General features: G+C 38.6%; 1 protein-coding gene across 4 annotated transcripts in view; it reads right to left on the reverse strand.

The window, feature by feature from the left end:
• The window catches only part of Usp15 (ubiquitin specific peptidase 15), a 102,687-nt gene extending 86,892 nt beyond the window's left edge, over nt 1-15,795 (reverse strand). For 3 of the 4 annotated variants that reach the window (XR_006150483.1, XM_042698610.1, XM_042698612.1), the window contains exon 1: nt 15,630-15,770. Coding sequence is in view for 3 of the 4 variants with exons in the window: in XM_042698610.1 (XP_042554544.1) it covers nt 15,630-15,718 (89 nt within the window). In the remaining variant the exon portion in view is untranslated. Of the gene's footprint in view, nt 1-15,629 lie in introns of all 4 variants that reach the window. The other variant, XM_042698609.1, reaches the window with a different exon arrangement.
• Nucleotides 15,796-16,425: the final 630 nt, after the last annotated feature.

The following is a 16,425-nucleotide window of genomic DNA, read 5'->3' on the forward strand; positions in this document are numbered from 1 at the left end:
AAGAAAGTACTGTATTGTCAAAGTAGGGCAACTTTTTTAGGGCAAAATATTGTATCTTTATCTATTAGGAACTTAGAAAAAGCCTCAGTTCAATTCTATCCCTATGTAGGAGTCAAGCTTTCACATCAAGTAAGTTCACATACATAAAAGCACTATCTTCCTTTCAAAGGGTTTTTCAGAATGTGATAAACATTAAATTGTGAATAAACTTTTCAAACTATCTCCATTCAATGGTTTTTGTTTATATATTTTATCTCTCAAAAAAAGGACTTAAATAGATCTTGACATTAATTACTATGAAGTTGTAGAAGAGTTACTTAGCAGGGCTGAGAATATGGCTTAGTAGTACAGTGCTTGCCTAGCACAGATGAAGCCCTGGGTTTGATTCCTCAGTACTACATAAACAGAAAAAGCCGGAGGTGGTGCTGTAGCTCAAGTGGCAGAGGGCTAGCCTTAAGGAAAGGAAGCTCAGAGACTGCACAGGCCCTGAGTTCAAGCTGCAGTACAACAACAACTATCACTACTACCACTACCACTACTACTATTACTACTACTGGGAGGAGGAGGAGGAAGAGGAGGAGGAGGAGGAGGAGGAGGAGGAGGAGGAAAGTTACTTAACAATTAAAGGCCTTCTACTGTACATGTGAACTTGCTTACTGAAGAAGACTTGGAGGTCTACTATGTTTGTGCTATTGTTCATAATATGGGTAGCAAAATGGCCATAGTTGCTCCCTCTGCTCATGGAAACCAGTCTAGGTGGGGACAGAGATAATCAAGATACATAGAAAAATATTGTGCTAAGTGATATGAAGGAAAATAAGGACTAGGAAAACATGTCATAAGGGAAAGCGCTTTATAATAAAGAGGAATGTCTTTAAAAACTAGTATTTTAGCATATGAACAGAAATTACTCCAGGGAAAAAAAGAAAAGAGCAACTATCTAAACTGGAAATACACCATGTACTAAGGTCAGAGGATTTAGGGGAATTCTGTGTGTTAGAGGAACTGAATGAAGTTAAGAGTTTATAGGAAGGGGAAGTAAAACACTACATTAAACTTAAGAGATAGAATGGAACCAAACTACATAGTCTTTAAATAAATTTAACACAGGGATGAAGATTTAATCACAAGTACAATAAAAAGAACTACAATATTTTTAATAGAATGACATGATTTGATTTGAATTTCATGAAGACTACTAAAAACATACTGCAAGATTAACAGGAAGATCAAACATATAAAATGCTAAATCAAAATTTTGTATTGTTATTAAGAATACTTTAAAAAAATCTAAATTTTAAGATGTTATATACATTTTAGAAGCCTCAAGAATACAATTTGTAAAAAAAAATATATATAATTTGTATTGAGACCTGTATTGAATAATTTTCAATGGCTCTGAATAAGCTGGGGGCTTCAGAGTCAACATTAACATGGTCTTCAAGGTCTGGAAGTGGTCTTCATTGGCTCAAGTGGTAGAAGGCCAGCCATAATCAAGAAATCTCTGAGCAACTTTGAAAGCCTGAGTTTGAGTTACAGCAATACCAAAAAATAAATAAATAAATAAAAGGAAAAAGAAAATGAAAAATAGAAAAAGAGCATCTTAAACTGCATTAAAGCTACTAAAGAACAAAACTGCTAGATTTTGTGTGTGTGTGTGTGTGTAGGGAGGATAAGACTGAATTTCAAGTCATTTCATGTTTTTATACACACTAAAAGCAATTCTTTAAAGAATAATATATAATGGTCAATAAATGGTTTAGAAATAGCCCGAGATACAACAGTTTAAAAGAATTATGAAGAAGCTAGGAGCTAATGGCTCACACTTAAAATCCTAGCTACTCAGAAGCCTGAAATCTGAGAATCGTGATTCAAAGCTAGTTGGTACAGTAAAGTCTGTAAGACTCTTATCTCCAATTAACCCCAGAAACCTGGAAGTGGTACTGTGACTAACAGTAGTTGAAAACAGGAAGTGGAGCTATAGCTCAAAGTAGTACACTGGTGGCCTTGAGTGAAAGAGCTCAGGGACAATGCTCAAGCCCTAAGTTCAAGCCTCTGACAACAATAAAGAAAAAAAAAAGAGAATTATGAGGAAATTCAGAATTTAAGAAATCAGAAAAGCACTGAATGTATAATCACATGTATATATTTATATAATAGTACATTTCCTGATACAAATACACATGTATATAAATATGTATTTTAAAAAATCATATTTCTGTAGAGTAGGCAAACAATACTTTTTTAAAATATATTTAAAAATCTCAGCCTAATTCAGTATAGCATACAACATCAGAAAATATCTGTAACTATTTTGTGATGAATCAAAAGCATGAACAATTCTGGAAACAAATTCATTCTTCTAATTAATAAGAACTTATTGAAATGTCTAAATTACATTGCAGTAGTGATAATATAAGCTATTTTCACATAAAGGAAATATTTGACACTATCCAGTTTTTATATTATTATAAATCAGATATTTCACTGAGGTTTAAAAGTAACATTAAAATTCAGAATTTTATTATTTAGTAAAAATTAACCGAAGAGAACTACAAAGTTTCAGATAAACCTATAGCCTGGTTTACTTTCTCTTTATTTTAATGTTCAGATTGTAAGCATTGCCAACCTATTTTCTGCTCTGTACATTAACTCCATCAGTTAACAAGAACCAATTTTTATGACTTTCTTTTAGGTCTAAACAAAGGTAAGAAATTCAAGAAGGTCAAGTAAGTAAGATAGAGTGGATTATGCCTATATTCCTACCTACTTGGAAGTATGAGGTTGGAAGGATCATGGTTCAAGGCCAGCCCATGCAAAAATGTTCATGAGATTCCATCTCAAAAGAAAAAGCTGGAGACAGTAGCATGTGTACTTATCATCCTAGGTATGGCAGAAAGTGTAAATAAAAAGATGGTAGTCCAAGTCAGTTAGGGTGGATAGCAGGAGCTTATTCTAACAAAATAAACCACTAAAGAAAAGAAAAAGTGCAAAAAGGACTGAAGGAATGGCTCAAGTAGAATGAGCACCTGGCATAAAAAGTGGAAAGTACAGTATCACTGTATTAAAAAAGAAGTCAAATATGATGGTTTTAAAATCATTTGGAATACAAGTATGAATCAAGAAGAAAATAGAAATTAATAATGTTGACTATTACTGTTATCAAATGCCTTGGCTAAGTTTATATAACTTTTCTATAGTGGAAGATCTGGTAAAAGAAAGAAAAGGAGGAGGGGAGTGAGAAGAAAGGAAAAATTGCTCAAAACTAAGAGGTCCAACCTTACTCCAAAAAAAAAAAAAAACCACACAAAAGCATGTATTAGTTTTGAGAAGAGCACAGTCAAGCAAATCAAACCACATAACTACAGAGAATAACATAAATATAGTCCCCTTACAAATCCCTTTTTGTGCACCTTATCATTTAGTATTTTGTGAATTTTATGTATTTCTTACTAACTGCATTTCCAATTGCAGTAAATATTGTTTTGCATGCTTAAAAAATGAAATGGTATGTCTTCTTTTTCATTAAAGAGTTAAGGTGGGTTTAGTACCCTTATAAAGAGGTTAATCTATTTTCCAGCTTCTGCTGTCCAACCTCCATCCATAGAAATACTGTTAATGTCTTTTTGCTAATCAATGCTTTTAGCACACATAACTGTTTGGAGTACTTTGGAGGAAAGAGGTCTTTTAGTCAAATGTGACACAACATTCACTATGTGAATACTACTGTAGCAAGTACCTCTAAATAGGAAAGTGGGAAGTGATTTAAACGAATCTACTAGAAAGAAGAGTGTATCATAAACAGGACTAATGTAAAAAGAACTGAAGAATATACAAAATAACATTTCAATGTTAACATAAATTAATAAAAAGGAAGCGAAAGCAAACATGAAGACATTGGAAGAATTCTAATCAGATTTCAAAATTTACTATACAACTTCAGTAATTAAGACTGCAGAGTTTAATTACACACTTATAAGGACAGACATACATATTAATGAAACTTGAAAGTCTAGAAATAAACTTTTGCTTTACAGACAATAGGTTCTAGAGCATGGTGCCAGGACAATGCTGCATGAAAGAATAGTTTTTGATAACTAAAGCTAGGACAAATGGATATCCATATGCAAAAGAATGAAGCAGGACTGCTTCCTTATACCATACCCCCCCCCCCCAAAAGTTACATCAGTTGATCACAGGCCTAAATATGAGTTACAATTATAACACTTATAAAGAATATACAGGAGTAAATTTTCATGACCTTGAGTTAAGCAAAGCTTTCTTATTTATACTAAACAGAGCAAAAGTGACAAAAGAAAAAACAGATTGAAACTTGGTTTCTATTAAAATAAAAACTTGTATACTTCAATACTTGCAAGAAAGTGAAAAGAAGTAATTTTACAAATCACCTATTTGACTTGTATTTCACAATATATAAACAATTCTTATAGTTCACTAATGAAAAGATAGATAACCAAATTTGAAAAACAGGCAAAGGATCTGGTCAGATACACAAAGAAGAAGATATACAAATGGCCAATAGGTAGTGAAAACACTTATCAACTGGAATAAAAATTAGACAAATGTAAATCAAACTATCGTGAGATACTACTTCATATCCACCAGGACCATACAAGGGATAGACAGTAACAAGTGCTAACAAGGATATGGAAAAAGTGGAGCCTTCATGCATTACCAATGGCAATGTAGAACAGTACAACAGTCTGAAGAATAGTTTAGTAGTTCTTCCAAAAGGTAAGACATCTAGAAATTCCATTTCAATACAGACCCAGGGAAATGAAAACTTACATATGAACATTTATAGCTATTCATAATAGATAGTGTTATAGCTTTATAATTAGTGATCAGCAATACAAAGAAATGAAGTATATACACACATCACAAGGGGATGAACCTAGAAAACATTATGCTAAGTGAAAGATTCTAGACATCACATGTATGATTTCATTTATACAAAATATCTAGGGCTGGGAAGTTGGCTCAGTGGTAGAGTGCTTGCCTCACATGCATGAGGCCCTGGGTTCGATTCCTCAGCACCACATAAGCAGAAAAAGCTGGAAGTGGCACTATGGCCCAAGTGGTAGAGCTCTAGCCTTGAGCTGAAGAGCTGAGGGACAGCGCCCAGGCCCAGAGTTCAGGCGCCACAACTGACCCCCTCTCCCCCGCAAAAAAAATCTACAACAGGGTATCAAGAGCAGGGGAGTTTGGGCAGAAATGGGAGGTCACTGCTAATGAACATGTGGTTTCTTTTTTGTTGTTGTTGTTCATGTGGTGCTGAGGAATCAAACCCAAGGTCTCATGCATGTGAGGCAAGCACTCTACCACTGAGCCACCTTCCCAGCCCATGGTTTCTTTTTTTGAAAACATACTAAAACTGATGGTTACATGAGAATCCCACCAATATGAAGATAGAGATACAGAGGTCAAAAGACTGCTAAGACTGGAGCCAAAAGATTCTATAGCATTTTCATATGGATAATTGATTAAAACAATGATTAAGTGGTATGACATGGCTACTGTTTCATGATTTTAATACTTTTAAGGATTGATCTCTCAGAACTGCCTCCATAATCTGCATATGGCTCTATCACTACAGTCAGAGAATAGAATTAGAATTTACTATAAAATGCAGACTTTAAGGGGTTAGAATGTCTGTGTTGGAATCTTTGCATTCCTACCATCTACCTTTAGCTCTGTAACCTGTTTCTGTATCTGTAAACTAAGAATACTGTCACCTATTTCATATACGTAAAAAAAAAATACTTTCTAATACAGTAAATGCATGGTTTGTGAACTTTAAGTATAGTTGTATGATATATATGATATATAATATATAATGTGTAATATATGCTTATCTATACCTCCTCAGAATAAAAAAGTACTCTGGCATGAAGCACATTCAAATCTATAAATATAAATCTTTCCATTTTATCAAGGATAAATCTCTTAACTAAGCTGTTACTTTATCAAGCTGTAAAAACACAGTTAAATAATAGAAAACAAAATTATCAAACTATCTTTGGCCATTATGAACTTGATGCTCGTTCCATGCAAATAAGTTTGTCTGTACTGCTCTCAGGTTTTAACTGGCTCTATAGAACTGAGAATGGCAAGGCTTCAGAACACTCATTTTTGTAAGCTCCTTTGACTTCTTTCTCATCGGGTCCATTCTGGGCTACTTTTGGGAAAGAAATTTCTCTAACAGTAAAGAATGTTTACACTAGGGCTGGAAGGTGGCTCAGTGGTAGAGTGCTTGCCTTGCATGCATGAGGCCCTGGGTTTGATTCCTCAGCACCACATAAGCAGAAAAAGCTGGAAATGGTGCTATGGCTCAAGTGGTAAAGCGTTAGCCTTGAGCCGAAGAGCTTAGGGACAGAGCCTAGGCCCAGAGTTCAGGCCCCACAACCGACCAAAAAAAAAAAAAAAAAAAGGATTTTCACACTACTATCTGGGTCTTCTCAGAACTAAATAGAACAGCATTTTTTAACTCTTCAAGAGAAAAAAAAAGTAGGCAGTACTTTCCTTTCTTTTAAGTAAAAACAGTCTCCACAAAACCAAATACAGGTTAAACCCTAGGGGGATTTTCCACCTTATATCACAACCTGATTTTTTTCCTCCTTTTTTAAAGCATTCATCTTTTTTTGAACATGTAATTTTAATCTGTAGTCAAAATTGAGAACACCTACTGTCAGTATTATTCTAGATTTCTCTAACAGTAACTCGTTTAAAACGGATGAAAAATATTTAAAAAGTACATGGGAAAGATTGGGAGGAATGACTTTGGGGGAACAAACAAGATAAAGAATGCTACATTTTTGTTTTCTTTTCTTTTTGCCTTGTTGTTCCTTTATCTGTCTTTGGGAGGGTAGGGTAGCCACAGAAACAGAGGAACAAAAGGTGGACAAATGCAGCAGAGGTTCTCATTAGATACTGTTGAAAATGAACTGTACAACTTGTATGTGGGGCGGGAAGAAAAACTGGGAGGGAGGGAAGAAGTGACGTTGTCCAAAAAGAAATGTACTCTCATTACCTGACTTATGTAACCTCTCTATATACCACCTTTATAACAACAATAAAAGGGGGGGGGAAGAATGTTATAATGGTAACTAAGGACATGAAAATAAAGAGCACAAACTCAAATGACATTACTCAAGGAAGAATAAACTACTAACTATAAAAGTACTGGAGACTAAGAAGCAAAGGCAGCTCCATGTTTTAATGAAATGTATTGAATTGCATTTGAGCATAAAATCGTTTTAATATCAAGGAGATATATTGTCTATTATATGAAAATTAATAGCTAGGCATTTAAACCAGCTCTGAAATGATCAAGTACAAAATGAAATATGCTTTATATAATACATAAGTATAAACCAGCACCAGTAGTTCACATCTGTAATCCTGGATACTCAGGAGAATCAGATGGGAGAACTAAGGTTTGAAACCAGCCTGGGCAATAAAGTCCATGAGATTGTTATCCTCAATTAATCATCAAAAAGCCAGAAGTGGAGCTCAAATGGTAGAGGGCTAACTTTGAGCAAAAAAAGCAAAGAGACAGTAATCAAACTCTTAGTTCAAGCCCCAATACAGCATAAAACAAACAAAATCAGTTCAAACCCCAATACAGCACACACACACAAAAACAACCCCCAAACAACAGAAATAAGGATAAAGCATTTAGCATTGTGACTAATACAGAGTAACATTCAGTAAATGCTCACTGGTAGTGATACAAACACGTGTGCATCACAGTTAAGCCTACTGATTTCTTTTAGACTCCTCATCTATAAGAAATAAATATAAGTAATATATTTTGATCTTTAGGATCAAATCAGAAGTGTCTAATGAACCTTTTTCAGTTGTTGACAATCTTCCTCTCATTTCTTTGCCAAAACACCCAGGCTTCAAAATTCAAAATCAATAATTATGATAATGCTTAATAAAATTATCTCAAGGTAAAGATGTTTAATAAAACATTATCTGATGGTGAAGATAAGAAGAATTACTTTTAACTGGCACAATTAAATGGCAGATACAATAATTAAGACAACTGTCCTACCAAAGTGATGTTATAAGGAATGTCAGGTTTCTAGGCGGACGGTAGATACATCAATGATTATACCTGTGCCTTCTACTGTTTTCTTGTCTTTTTTTTTTTTTAATAAGGTCTCACTATTTAGTCCAGACTCACCTTGAACTCACAAACCTGCTCGAGTTTCCAGAGTGCTAGAATTTTAGGTATGATGCACCACGCTACCTGGCTGACCTTCCTGTCTTTGACCTTAAAAAATACCATTGAAGGTATTACTTCCGAAAAAAAATCTCTGGATAAACATGGAAACGTAAATATTCACTATTTCAATCATATATGTAGCTAAATGAACTACATTTAAACATAGTAACAGGTGTGTTGTGTGTTGTGTGTGTGTGTGTGTGTGTGTGTTTGGTCGGTCGTGGGGCTTGAACTTTAGGCTTGGGCACTATCTTTATGCTCTTCAGCTCAAGGTGAGTGCTCTACCACTTGAGCCACACAATCACTTCCAGTTTTCTAGTGGTTTGGAGATAAGAGTCTCACGGACTTTTCTGCCCGCCTGGCTTTGAACTGCGATCCTCAGATCTCAGCCTCCTGAGTAGCTAGGATTACAGGCGTGAGCCTGTGCATGTGTTTTTTTTTTTTTTTTGGGTCCGGTCATGGGGCCTGAACTCTGGCCTGGGCGCTGTCCCTCAGCTCTTCAGCTCAAGGCTAGCGCTCTACCACTTGAGCCACAGCGCCACTTCTGGCTTTTTTCTTTTTGCTTATGTGGTGCTGAGGAATCGAACCCAGGGCCTCGGGCATGCAAGGCAAGCGCTCTACCACTAAGCCAACTTCCCAGCCCCAGCCTTTGCGTGTTTTAAGCTGGCCTTTTCCTATGGCTTCATAATCCAAAAAGAGCTTTATGTAACTGTGGCATACAATAAACCAAATACTTTCAAATATGAACAAAATACTACAATAATATACCTCACAAGATCTTACTACCTTTAACATAATATGAGGATGGGCAATATTGTCTTTAATAAAAGTTTACAGGGGCTGGGAAGGTGGCTCAGTGGTAGAGTGCTTGCCTTGCATGCATGAGGCCCTAGGTTCGATTCCTCAGCAGCACATAAGCAGAAAAAGCTAGAAGTGGCACTGTGGCTCAAGTGGTAGAGCACTAGCCTTGAGCTGAAGAGCTGAGGGACAGTGCCCAGGCCGAGTTCAGGCCCCACAACCAAAAACAACTTTTTTACAATTACTATGCACAATTAAAACTCAAAAGCTCACAAGAAAGAGATCCCACATATGGAATGCGATTTTGGATCAAAATGACATTTATTCTATATATTCAGTTACTCATCTACCCATCTTTAACCATGGTTTATTTTCCAGAGGTTTTAATAAGATTTTTCATATTCCATCATATCTAAACTGAACAGTCACAAGAGACAAGTGTGGGATAAAATGGTAAAATCTGCAGCTAAATATAAAATAGACTCCATTTAAAGAGGAAAAGAAGTCCTTTCCTTTTTCAAGTGGAACTATTTTAAATGAATCTTTAAAATAAGAGGTCATTTAGTAAAATGAATTAAAGGCATGAACTACAGAACCAGATAGCTTAATGGTCAAATTCTAGCCCTACCACTGTGTGAATACCTCTTTGAGCCTAGAATTCCTACTCTGTCAGATGTGAATTCTACCTGTCCCTGAAGTAAGTTAATATGTCCTTACAACAATATCTGACACATTTAAAAAAATGTAATGCTATAGGCAATGGTCTGAAACACTAATTTTTAAAGTATACTTATATGCAAGCAAGAATTAAGAATTGCCACAATGGGCTGGGAAAGTGGCTCAGTGGTAGAGTGCTTACCTCACATTCATGAGGCCCTGGGTTCAATGCCTCAGTGCCACATAAAGAGAAAAAGCTGGAAGTGTTGCTGTGGCTCAAGTGGGAGAGCACTAGCCTTGAGCTGAGGTACAGCGCCCAGGCCCAGAGTTCAAGCCCCACAACCGACCAAAAAAAAAAAAAAGCCACAAAACCATTTTGTAAAAAAAAAAAATCACTTAAAATCTCATGTATACTACAAAAATGGTGTAATTTGGAAAAACTAAAGCCTTAATGTTATGAAATAGATAAATGACACTGAGTAGGTCTGGATTTTCTTGGCCAATTAGGGTACATTAATCCTAGAATCACTAACACATTTACAAAAAGGCTTAAAATAAGAAAAGTTGCTTTTGTAGACTTTTAAGCAACTAAAAGGTGACAAATAAGTGGTTCTCTCGCATTGATACTGAAATCTACAGCCTACTAGGTAGGCACTCTATCACTCAACTACATGTCCCACCCTCATCCCTACTTCCACCCAAAAACATACACTTTAATGTTATTATTTCTAGTCTTAAGAGTTTACTTTTGGTTTCATTTCCTGTAAATGGTACAATACACACCTTATTTGGTAATCACTACCCTGGCACAACTAAAATTCTCAGTAATTTTTTCCAGAAAATGTATACTAAATGACTTGAAAATGATGTGAATAGAGTCAATTCACATTATTAACTATTTGTGATTATGTTTATTTTGTTAGTGTTACTCAAAGTTGCACAAATGTAAGGGGTCAAAAAAAGCCTCACAGATTTCTAAGTTAAACAGTAGTACTGAAGAGCAAGATCTAAAACCTGAAATCAATCATGATCATTTGTAAACTTACTGAAATGAAGATATTGACATTTTAAACATCTCTAAACATAAATTAAGGTTGCACTTCCAAGTTACCATCAGCCTACTAGAGTTATTAAGGTTGTTGACATTCAATATTCAGCTATTCTGTAAAGGTAGCTCACATCACTTACCATGACACAGAAAAATTAGGAAAATGATTGGGAGTGGAATAATAATAAAAATGGAGAAAATAGGGCTGGGAAGATGGCTCGTGGTAGAGCGCTTGCCTTGCATGCCTGAGGCCCTGGGTTCGATTCCTCAGCACCACATAAGCAAAATGAAAAAAGCCGGAAGTGGCACTGTGGCTCAAGTGGTAGAGCGCTAGCCTTGAGCTGAAGAGCTGAGGGACAGCACCCAGGCCCAGAGTTCAGGCCCCATGACTGGACCAAAAAAAAAAAAAATGGAGAAAATAGTTAATTTGATGGTTTATAGTCACATATTTATTCACAATAGCCAGAAATGGAGCTGTGACTTAAAGTGGTAAGGCAGTAGCCTTGAGCACAAAAGCTCAGGGACAGTTCAGGGACAGCACCCATGCCCTGAATTCAAGCCCCAGGATGGGTACCCCAAAAAAAGTTTCCAAAGGGAGGATGGGAAGGAGAAACAAAGGAGGCTACAATGCTTGATAAGAAATGTACTCATTATCTTGCCCATGTACTTGTAACCCCTCTATACAGTATTTTCACAATAAAAAAAAAGTTTCCAAAGTAAACAATCTACAACCCATACAACTTTCTTTTCATTCATTTAACTATCATTCATTAAAGTCCTAAAACACATGCAATAAAGCATGAAAATCAAGCAAATTTTCTTTTTGTCTCATCAGGAGAAAAAATCATGTGTCAAAAGGTGTCTTTAAATTGTAAATATCTTCAGTCTCTTAATTCTTTTTCTATACTTCCTAAATGCTAACAACTTATAGTTCTGAGTCTTTAGTCAGAATGGAAATACAGATCAACAAGTGCTATTCTTTATTCCTAATGCAGATTAGGGTTACTTTCCTATCTCATCTTTCTAAGAAGTATAACTGTTGAATTAACTTTGATTTACTTTTCACTATAAAATCTAGTACAAAGTATGTTCTGTTCTGTCTAAGACTTTGTAACTTATCTTCATCTCTAGAAAATCACCTTGTAGATAAAAATCAGTCATTGCTTACAAATAGTATGTTAGTATTCAGGTTATTCTATGAATCTAGGTACAGATGATAATTGCAGTATTCACCTAGAATACAAGTAAAATTTATACTTGCCTAGGTATGAGTCATTTACCGGCATATTATGAGAAAATCCTTGTCTACAAAGTACTCTTATGCATTTTATATAAATTCAAAGACTTAGGCTTTCAAGAATGAACTTAAGACTCCTTTAACAAATATTAGGTGATGTGTGGGTTCATTTCTGGGTCTCCTATTTTGTTCCATTGGTCCTCAGGCCTATTCTTCTGCCAGTACCAAGCTGTTTTGATTATTATGGCTTTGTAATAGAGTTTGAAGTTTGATATTGATATTTCTCCAGCACTGTTCTTCCTGCTAAGGATTGTTCCTGCTATTCAGGGTCTTTGGTTTTTCCATATGAATTCTGAGGTTGCTTTCTCTACTTCACTGAGTAAGTTGCATGGTTCCCCTCATTTGTGGTAGCTAGAATGTGCCTCTATAATCTACAAGTAAACACACTAAATAGTTAAAAAAAAAATAAACATTGCGACATGATAAATTATACAACTCTCTAGGTATGCACACACAGTGAAACCAAAGGAGAATATTCTTAGGAAAGGAATACAAAGATGTATTACCATATTATATGCATCTGATCATATAAAATAATATTTATCAAAATTAACTCCAGGAAGTGGAAACAAGAGTTTTGCTGCTGGTTTATTTTTTTTTTTAATCTGTGTTTGAGAGGGTAAGCAAGGGCATAGAAAGGGTGGGACAAAGGATGAATAAACGCAGAAGTGATACTAGATACTAGGTTAAAAATGAACCATACAACTTTTGGTTGAGATGGGAGGGAAAAACTAGAAGACACTGAGGGAAAAGGTGACATTGTTCAAAAAGAAATGTACTCTTTATCTAACTTAAATAATTGTAACCTCTCTGCACATCACCTTTACAATAACATAAAAATATAAAATAAAATAAATTAAAAATAATGAACTTAAGGAAAATCTACCATCTTTTTCTCAGTAGCTCAACTTGTCTTTCTGAAATGGTAATAATGAAGAATATGCAAGACACTTTTTCATTTGGGTATGACCAATTTTAGCTACAAAATAACAGTATTTTCCCAAGTACCCACAAAAGGCTAAATCAGATATTTGAAATACTAAAAACTTTTAACTGAGTCTCAAAAAGGAGTTTGACAACTGAATTATCATCATCAATATATCGACCAAATCTGAACTCATAAATTCTTTATTACATCTATACTTACTAATTTATTCTCCTTAAAACTCTGAATCAAAGCCTTGTTCTACAACATTTGTGGGGGGGAGGGGAAAGGAAAGGTTAGTCCTGCCAGTTTGCACATCTGAAGTATTTTTATGCAACTGCTCAGTACTATTTTGTGTCTTAAGTTTTTTACTTTAGAGAAAATTAATGCAAAGAAACGTGTCATTCCCCACTGTTGCCTAAATATCTGATACTGAGTTTCCTTTTCTTAGAAATGAAAGCACTGAAGTAATGCACATTCACTTCCTATTTATTTTTCATTAGTACACATTAGTTACACAAGGGGAATTTCAACATGTTTTCACACATGTACACAACACATTCCAATCAATTCTCCCATCATGTTTTCCCCTCCAAAACCCTTCCTGGTACAATTTCTAGAGGATTTATTGTTCTATTTTATACTACTCTTTAGCATGATTTACAGTAACCTTGCTAAGAAACAAAAATATAATCTGTAAAATACCAAAATTTAAAATGTCTAATATGCACATATTTCTATCATACTGCAGGGTCTATACTAAGTATTAATCAATATACCAAAACATGACAACACTAAAAAGAAACAATTTTCGTACTGAAATTCAGAGTTCTACTTCATGGATATCCACATTAATATTTCCATGTGGCAGTACTAGGCTGAGTAAATTTTAAAAAATCATATAAAGATTAAGTATATATAAATAGTTAAATATAAAGAGCAAATCTTGATACTAAATTTGACATTAAATCATATTAAAAGTTTTACAAGCCATGATAAGCACAGGTGTCCTAAGAAATGCTCAAATTTCTCCTCAGTAATAAACAGCTGAGGAGAAATGAGAATATTTAGTCAGTTTCTAACGTTTTATTGCTTGCTATAATGCAATAAAGTACGTATTTACGGACTTACAGAAACAACTAATGAAATAGGGAACAAAGTACCAAAGCTTAGACCAAAGTACTTAATTCGAGTCCAAGCCACCTACCAGCTTACTTAAAAATCATTCCAACAACACACCACTGTATCTGGCAGAAAGTAAAAACTAAAATTAATTAAATAAATAAAAATCTAGTGTAAGTATCCAACACATTAGAATTAGCTAACTGAATCAAGGTGAAACCTCTAAAAGAAGACAGCTGACCGTTTTACGAAGACACTGGGGTGCAGTATTTAAATGGACTTGCCACCTTGCAAGTGGAAGTGATCAACCTGTGTGGTTAACTCGGCGGTTAACTCTTACCCTCCCTTCCCCGAGCCCTACTGGAGGACGTGGGGTGGGGAGGAACGACACTGTGAGGATGACGGTGGTGGGTGAGACACCACGTTGTATTCCACTCAAGACTCATCAACCTTATCCTCCGACAAGTGCTTCCTCCGGGCGTCGTAGATTCGCCGGTTTTAAGTTACTCTTGGAGAGCGCTTGCCGTGGCTGACCGACGAATTCACACCTCCATCTACTACTTCCTTTAGGATTCTGAGTGCGTCGTCCGCCCTTTGGGTCGCGCGCACAAGTTTGCTCCCAACACTCGCTGGGCCTCCGGTGGACTTATCTACTTTTTGCAGGCCTCCGTGCCCTCCCACCAGCGGGAGGGCAGGGCGGCCACTTCGGAGCAGCGGCGCAGCCCGGCTGGCCTCCAGCCTCCCCTTAAACAGCACGAGACCACGTGGTACCTCTCAGCAGCCCAAGATTCTCCACTACTTCTCCCCCTTCCTTCCGACAAGGAACCGGAGAACGTGGTGGGGTTCTCTGCCCTTCCGTGGAGCCCTGACACGGGCCCCCCCGCCCCGTGTTCGAACCGCATCGCCCAAGCCCGCCCCCCCACGGGTCCACACACACACAATAAATCCGACAGCCCAGGAGGGGTGACACCAAAGCGGTAGGAAGCCGGGAACTTGGGAGGTTCGACCATGCCCGAGGGAATCCGGCGATGATGGGGAGGAGGCAAGCGAATGGAGACCCAGGGTGGGAAAAATCAAAATAATGTCCAAACAAAGCGAAGCGGCCGGTGGGGGGGGTGGGGAGGTGGGACGGGCAGGACGCGTCCGCACCAAGTGTCAAGCGCTCCCGGGTGCGGGTAACCCAGATCCTCCGGCGGGGAGAAAAGGCCTCCGAGGTGGGAGCGGCTCTCCCGGAGGGGAGGAGGACCGCGGGAAGCCGGGAAGCCGGCCCGCCGCCGCCCGCGCCCCGCGCCGCGCCGCGCACGCCCCCAGCCCGCCCCGCGGCCCCGGCCCCTCGTCCTCTCCCGGCCCAACCTTGGCCCTCAGAGCCCCGCCGAGCGGCCGCCGCAGCCGGACCTGCCCGCACCTGTCACCAGCCCGAGACACCCACCCCGCAGTTCCCGCCCCGGCCTCCACACCCGTGTCGGGTCACCGCTCTCCCTCCCCCCGCGCACACACACCCCCCTCGCCACGACCCTCATCTCCCTACCAAGTGTCCCCTTTCCGCAGCGAGGTCTTGAGCAGCGTCGCGATGTCAGAACGCTGAGTGTCCAGATCCGCCGCTCCGCCTTCCGCCATCTTCTTCCACTAGCCGTAGCGGAGGCGGCGGCGGCGACGGCGGCGGCACGCCCCAGAGCATTGTGGGAAATGGCGTCCTCCTCTCCACTCCCCACCCTCCCCCCCCCCCCCCGCCCCGCTTCCTCCTCCTCGGCCCCGCCCAATCGGCTGGTCGAAACCAAAAGAGTCATGAGGGCGGGGGGGGGGGGGGGGGGGGGGTTAGAAGGAAATGCTTGGGACCACAACAGGGCCTCCTGGGCGGACCAGGTGCCCGGGCTGCGGACTGCTGCCCCCCCCCCCCCCCGCATCGGCCTGCGCTCGTCCCAGCATCTCAGTTTGACCTCCTCGCCCCCTCCCCCGGCCTCTCCTCGGACCTCCAGGTTTTAACTCTCCTCGCTCTCATGCTTGAGCCAAGCCACAGCTGGTCCATCCTGATTTTGCCCATCCTGACTTGCTACCCCGCCTATTTTTCCTGCAGAGAACCCTTATTTGCGCATTCAGTCCCTCTGGAGGGCTGGGGTGCGGCGGGGAAGTAAGGGGATGGTATCAGATATGGAAGGGTTGGACTCGGTGCGTGACTTTGGGCTTTTCGTTCGCGGGCCGCAGAACCCCAGCTCAAAGAACAATCTGAAACCGAACGTTTGTGTGTAGCGTCGTTCCCAGGCTCCTCCAGGGCCCTCCTACTCTTGCAGTAGGTAGAGACCTTTTAACAGGCTTAATGAGACGCT

Source organism: Dipodomys spectabilis, unplaced genomic scaffold (genome assembly GCF_019054845.1).
Source record: "Dipodomys spectabilis isolate Male_0828 unplaced genomic scaffold, ASM1905484v1 ptg000234l, whole genome shotgun sequence".
Taxonomy (NCBI): domain Eukaryota; kingdom Metazoa; phylum Chordata; class Mammalia; order Rodentia; family Heteromyidae; genus Dipodomys; species Dipodomys spectabilis.